Genomic DNA, 7,085 nt, shown 5'->3' with positions numbered 1-7,085 from the left:
TAATGTGCAAGGTTGACGAATGTCCAACCAAATTTGCGTCTTCGAATGCTGACGTTGTTACTCACACCTCCCCTTTGGTTAGCTCCTCGTTAAAAATGCCGTTTGGCTAGAAAATTCTGAGGTTTTTGTGAAGACAGCGATTAATAAGACTGCGTAATTTTTGCTGCACTTATGCAGTGACGAAACACGCTTTGCATCCATACAGAAGCATTGATACTGTAAAAATTTGACGACCATATCTTATTCAGTTTAGAAATGAGCCGATTCCTTTCTTTATTTTTGCTGTTACATTCGTTAGATGTGATTTTAACAGGACTATGGACCTAATTGACACCCTATATGTACTGCCAATATTTTTGCAAATACTTTGCTTGGCTTATAATCTTTAGAGTAGAAGTGGCCGCTTTTTCTTACTTTTGGAATAAAAAGACTCTCGTTACTCTCCAGTTGATCAGGATGTTGTTAAATCTCAAACATCCTCTGTATATATTTTTTTAGCCATGGTTCGGTGCCTTTTGTAACATAACTGGATAAATACCATCAAGCCCAGGAGATTTAAACAAAGGAAATTAATTGATTGTCTATTTCAACCTCGCATAGTCTGTATGTCATTTATTTTTTCAAATTGTACGCTGATATTACTACCTGACAAGAAATCTGACAAATTGTTAAAGAGCTTTTGGTGAAATCAATTCATTTGTCAAATTTCCTGACAAATTTTCAATTTATTGAATTAGTCAACTATGTGATAATATTACTATTTTAAACCTATTCCCTCACTAAAATACTTAGAGATGTGAAAAAAATGTATATATCTTCTAAAAAAAAATTCACGTGATAGATTGATGTTAGAACCATATATTGATAGCCAATCCAGGCAACAATAAAAGCAATCAATTCTTATCAGATGAATTCAAATGTTGATAAAATGTATTGAAAGGCTAGTTATCCTTGCCCAAGAATAGTTTTTATGAATTTCAGATTATGTTAGAACTTTTGCTCAGAAAATAGCACCAAACTTGTCAAGGAGTTTCAACCCCTACATGAATTCAAGAGTTGTATGGTAATTAATAAAAAGTTAAGAATCTTTACAATAAGTTTGACAGGGCGCGTTGGTAAGTCACTAAACTTGATTTGTAGGTAACAGCATTCGAAAACTGAAAGAAATTTTTTAAATTCTGGAAGCATATAAAAACAGCATAGTTAAACTAAATATTTGAATGACAGTCGAAAAGTTTGCTGTTAGCTGACATGGTAAAGCATTTTACCTATATCTTTTAAAGGCAAAAACGTATACGTATTCAAAGTGTTAACTGCGTATGTAAAAATAGCATTTAAGCTCTAACCAATTTTGTTAAGTTAATAATTATCATAAATATGAGAATATAAAATTCGAAAAGTATGATTTTAAAGACAAATTTGATAATCGATAAAATAATACACAATCATTTGTTTCTTTTTATATAGTTTACGTGTTCAGCAATTAATATTTACAATAAATATAAAATAGCGTAATGAATCCGAAACATATCAGCATATAGTTTTCACGTAAACGTTTTAACATTTTTTAAGCTTATAAGTAGTTTACGTGGTATCTTGTTCTTTATTCTTTGAGAATTGTGCAGGACGACATTCCGGATATTTATCACTTAAAAAGCTCCTAAGTTCGCCTTCATGAATTAACATGTTCAAACGAACTTTATCTTGGTTACGAAAGATTTCCTTTTTTTTCAAATAGAGATTGTAACCGATACTATTTACATAAAACGGTACCCTCTTTTTTTTCTTTAATACGACTTTATTTCCAAGTGTTTGCTGGTTGAAGTCCCATATTTCATTACTTTTATCATTTCGTGCTTTACAATCGTTAGGGCTCGCTAAAACTTCGGGATAACCACCAGTTTCTTCACGAAATTTAACAACATGTAACTGATTACTTTCTGCAATTTGTTTATGAGATTTCTGCTGTAATAATCCAATGAAAAATGCTTTTACGATATGTTGCACATTAGTCGATCCTTCTATTTTTGCATGCAAGTCCTTTATACCAATTACTTTGCATATCGCTTGAATAGCACGATGGCAAACTAATCCATAACCTTCAGGTTTCTTTGTTACAAATATTTTGGTACTTCCAAATGCACAATAAAAATCATGCAAAATTGTTTTATTAGAATCTAACTTTACGCTTAATAACTTTTGTCCGGCACGATTTTTCGATTTTCTTAAAGCAGTACGCACTTCAGGTGCTTTTGCAAGTGCAAATCCTGCTAGACCATTTCCATTACCAGTAACAGTTAGCACAGAGTATCGCCGTTTACGTCCCATATTGCCCTTCATTATAAAAACAATTTTATTCTCAAGTACAATAGTATCAAAACCATCAAAACTTTCATCTCCAATAGCATCAGGTGGTCCAATACTGCGACCAGGCATTTTAGTTCCTGTCCATCCACGATCTATGGGGCTTAATTTCATTATTCGATAACCTTTTACGCTATCTCTTAATTTAACTAAATTTTTTTCATGCTCTGTGTTATCTGGCAGTTTCGTTACGTCAACATATTCTTTACCGCGCATTACAGGAGAATTTAGACCCGGCCAGATTATATTTTGTTTGCCAATTCCTATAAACTGGCCTCTATTTAAATTCTTTGTAATCCTCTTACCGCTTCCTTTTCCTCTGCCTCTTTTTTTGCCAGCATTACTTACAGATGTTACACCACGCCACAAGTCTTCTGCGGGCACTTTAATATACATTAATGTTATTAAAATTATTAGTACTATTTAAAATACATACATTTATTAAAAAAACTTGTATTTCTGACGAAAACAAGAGGTTTATTGTCATGATTAAGAAATTCTTTTCCAAAAATGTGATTTTTCAATAAACTATTGGTGACACTATGGCCGAACCTCCTTAAAATATAACCCGCCATAACATGTATTGCGCTACTAAACAAATATTTCAGTTCTAATAATAAATTTCACACCTGATCGAAGATAACATTGTTGTTAATTGGAATTCATAATTCCTACTATTTCTATTGTATTCATACCCCAATTACACTTACAAGCGTGAGACCATCAGTCCTTATGTTGAAGGCTCAATCAATGCGGTAATTATATTAAAAGAATAATTAAAAGAAATAAATAAAGCGAAAAACTTTACTTAGAGAAAGAAGTGGATCACACCATTTTTCCTAAAAAATAGGAGCATTATTTAGAAAGTTAGTTGCTAAATCGCTTGTTATAGCAAAAAGTGGGTTCGATTGTGTTGTGTTTAGGATATTAAAGCATATTTACTCTATATCATTAAGACAGTTCTGTTCATTAGGGTTACTAATGAGGATGATTTACCATACTAAAAGGTATCATATAAGTGATATAAGTGGAAAATATCCAATGCAACCCTTAAAAATAAATTTTCTAGTAGAAAAATTACCAAAAATTTAATGTATTTGTCATATCTTTTTTGTGTAACATGTAAACAAACAAAACTTAAGCTGTAAACAACCAATTGCGAAAGAAAGTATTTAATGAAATCACACATACTACATAGTTCCTATTATTGACTATTTCAGACATAGTATATAAAATATTTTTTAAGTTTTTCGCATTTTTCATTATAAAGAATTATTGCACATAATAACTAAACTTTTTTTACAATTTATTTGTAAACAAATAAAAATTCTTTAATAGTTTTTTTGACATAAAAAAGCTCAATCAGCTGCACAAATCAGATCACCATAATGTGATCGTTTAGCTTCTGAACTCATTAATATAAATAAACAAGTGCTTCAGTTAGAGTGTGAATGTGCAACTAGAGATTTTATTATTTTGTATGCAAATTTTATGTTTTTGTGATTGTTGACTATTCGTTAAGAAAAGCTTAGCGTTCTTGAATTGTTAGGGATGATACTTTTACGCCTACAAGAGATTTGATGTTTGATACTTTGCTGTCCGATAAGATTATGATAATTACTAGAGGGCCTTGTTGCCTTGGATACAATTTTGCTTGATATGTAAAAGGATATACATAGTAATCTTGATATGTAGTTTTAGCTAGCGTGTACTGCCATCTATATTTCAAGAATAAATGCTACTCAATAACTGGGGATGTACAACAATTTGAGACTATTATTGTAAATGTTCAACTGGAAGGAAAGAATGACATGTTTCCGTTGCATATTAGCGAGAATAATGCCTTCTGGACCTGACGATTTATATGGTTTGAAAGTTAATGCATGTCAATTGATTCATTCAAATTACTTAAAAAGATGTGGATTAGTTCAAGGCGGATTAATCGCCATTCCTAAGCACATGATTTGAGGACGCCTCACCTCCTGAAAAGTCTGTATCTATAACGATTTCGTATGTCTCCTTGCTAGAGTTGGTTTAGTGACCATTTAGAGGCCAAATACAGTCGAAAAAACAGTTGCGCATTTGACTAGTATTAGAAAAACTGTCTGTGTTACCAAACAAGTTTCTTCAAGACTCTTTTTTGCTAGGTTTATATCATACTTCAACTCCCTTTTCATCTCTTTGTATGTGGCCCAGTTTTCTGTAGTTGTAGTATGTATGTATGTTGATCATTTTTTCGAGTCAGCGCAACTGGGCAGTATTACTCTTTGATAGCTGGGGGTACTACAGGGTCCCACCCATCTCATTGACTAATTTATGTATTCCTTATAAGCTTCATGATTATTCAGTGATTGATCTAAGATCTGCGTACCTCCCCGTGCGGAGAGTGATTACTCTAAGATTAGATAGTGTTAAGTAGGATTGTCTGTCAGTTTTCGCATATAACTTCAGCGCTCTGTCCCTTATGTATTATTTGATCGGGTCTATTCTAAGGTCTCTTAGTATGTCGTTTGTGCGGATGTACCATGGTACTTTAAAGAGCATTCGGAGAACCCGACTTTGAGCAACTTGTAGCTTTTGTATAGTAGAGTCAGCAGCTTTGCTATACGCGACACACCCATAAAGTAATGCTAGTCTAATTATCTGGCTATAGATCAGTTTTCTGCTTTTCGCGCTAAGGTTGTTGTGTTTGAAAAGTGGTTGAAGGATTGCAGAGTTTTAGCGCAACTGCTCCTTTTGACTTGTATATGCTTTTGCCAAATGAACCGCTTTTCAAATGTGATACCTAAGTATTTAATGCTATCCTCCCAATTAATCACGATGTCACCAACTCTTACTCTCGGTGGATGTTGCTTTAGTTTTGTCATTGTTAATTTTTATTTTCCATTTCTGAAAGAACCCCAGGATGGCATTAATATGCTCCTGCAGCATGTTGCACAACAAGAGGGAGAGCGGGAATCCTTGAGGAACACCGGCTTCTATTCTTCGTACTGATGAGGTGGTACTGTTGATTCTTACACGGAACATCCTTTCGAGAAGGAAGCTGTCAAGGACTTTGATCAATCCGATTAGGATACCAAAACGACACATTTTAACTATAAGGCTGTCGTGTCAGACCTTGGCAAATGCCTTGGCAATGTCAAAAGTAATCATACCCGTTGATTCTCTTCTGCTCAGGGCAGACTGTCTCATCTGAGCTGTTCGCACCAGTTGTAATTCTGAGGAGAGGTCTTCTCTGAAACCAAATTGCTCATCGGGGAGAATATTCAGCGAGTTCTCCGAAATTTTAAGTCTATTTAGGATCACTCTTTCATCTAACTTACCTATAGCTGACAGTAAACTAATCAGGCGCCAGTTCTGCGGGAACTTCGGGTCGTTAAAGTTCATCTAACAGGGGGACTGCGAAATAAACAGGTCGATGAATTTTTTTTGATTGACTTGGGGTACTTATTTCTTTAAGAGTTCATAGTAAAATCGAGATTAAATGTTAGATAGGTTTGGTTAGGTTATACCGGCGATCCCTAGTGGATCCACTTAATCCTATTGACCTATTGTATTTCCGTATATGTAGGAAAAACTCAGGGGTTAAAACCAGCTAGAAGCCTTAGCGAAGCATAATGTATTAAGTCGGCCACGTGCATGTGCTGGACAAAAACATAATAGATGATAGGCATTCTCATCGTCTTTTCCACAACTGCGACAAATTTCATTAAAAGAGAGACCTGATCTTCTTGCATAGTTCCCTAGTGCGCAGCAATGGTACGCTCTCTATCTCCACCTATCAGCTCGGAAAACAAAATAATGATGCTGATTACGTATTCCATTTCTTCTTTGGAATTGTGTTTGGGATTAGCAATTAAACTTCGTTGTCGATAGTTAGTTCATGTGGCATCACCATGACTTGAAAGTCGCTTTTATATACTCTAAAGGTGGCCGTCCCGAAACCGAAGTTTATCGCCCCATTGCGAGATTTAAAAGTTGAGAGTGATTACTTTTTAAGAACAATGAAAGCAAAGAACACTGATCTTGAGGTCATTGTATTTTATGACCTTCCAGTCGTAAGTTGGCGAGTCAGTGGTGCTCAGTTCAAGGATGACTGATATTAAAGTGGCGAGGAGAGTTTCAAAGGTAGCCAGACTTTGAAGCAAGTTCGTTGTAGGCTATTGTCAGCGGAATCGTTTTGCACAAGGCCAAACTGACCCAACTCTTTCGATTACCATTTTGTAAAGATCAGCAGATCGTTAAACACACGAACAGTCAAGAATGTTCCTGACGCTAACCTGCATCACAACAGCTTTACAGAGGTCAGGATATACTGCAATGGCCTCTATATAAACAGAACCGGCGCAGCCATGTTCAGTAAGCTAGAGAGATGGTGCTATCAGTGTTACTAGTGTCAATAATGACCCAAATCAGTCTTTCTTTAAGACGTCGTTAGGAGGCTTGTGGGTATAGGTTCTGGAAGTTCCTATCTCGTGATGCTAAACAAACTCGGAAGGGACCGTTTGTGTAGTTTCGTAAATTAACCTCCGTCTGAGTTAGCAGATGCAAAGGTGATTGATAGGATGACAGAAGGTGGAGGATGATGTTCAGCTTGACCGACTTCAGTGCCACTGCTTCCCTCTTCGTAAAAATCGATGGGTCAACAAGTTAAGCTTAGTTAGGATACGGTGAACTGAGCCACGCGTTCTTTGCGTTTTTACTGAAGGGTTAACGTAATA

The 7,085-nt window shown here is 35.2% G+C and overlaps 1 protein-coding gene across 1 annotated transcript; it reads right to left on the bottom strand.

Moving 5' to 3' along the window:
• Nucleotides 1-1,454: 1,454 nt before the first annotated feature.
• LOC119685385 (28S ribosomal protein S5, mitochondrial) lies at nucleotides 1,455-2,986 on the bottom strand. The gene is made up of 2 exons (XM_038099648.1): nucleotides 2,801-2,986; nucleotides 1,455-2,747 (listed from the first exon to the last, which is right to left on the bottom strand). Exons 1-2 carry the CDS (start codon nucleotides 2,937-2,939, stop codon nucleotides 1,585-1,587), a joined length of 1,302 nt encoding a protein of 433 aa, XP_037955576.1. The 5' UTR covers nucleotides 2,940-2,986; the 3' UTR covers nucleotides 1,455-1,584.
• Between the last annotated feature and the right edge of the window lie 4,099 nt (nucleotides 2,987-7,085).

This window comes from Teleopsis dalmanni, chromosome 2, assembly GCF_002237135.1.
Source record: "Teleopsis dalmanni isolate 2A chromosome 2, ASM223713v2, whole genome shotgun sequence".
Taxonomy (NCBI): Eukaryota; Metazoa; Arthropoda; class Insecta; order Diptera; family Diopsidae; genus Teleopsis; species Teleopsis dalmanni.
Note: the sequence above shows the minus strand (reverse complement) of the source record. Positions and strands in the feature narration are given on the sequence as shown.

Bases quoted from the DNA above. Each gene is read 5' to 3' on its own strand.
- LOC119685385 (XM_038099648.1), bottom strand. From the start codon at position 2,939: ATGGCGGGTTATATTTTAAGGAGGTTCGGCCATAGTGTCACCAATAGT. The intron at 2,748-2,800 runs GTATGTATTTTA...TGTATATTAAAG, and splicing joins TACAAGTTTTTTTAATAAAT to TGCCCGCAGAAGACTTGTGG.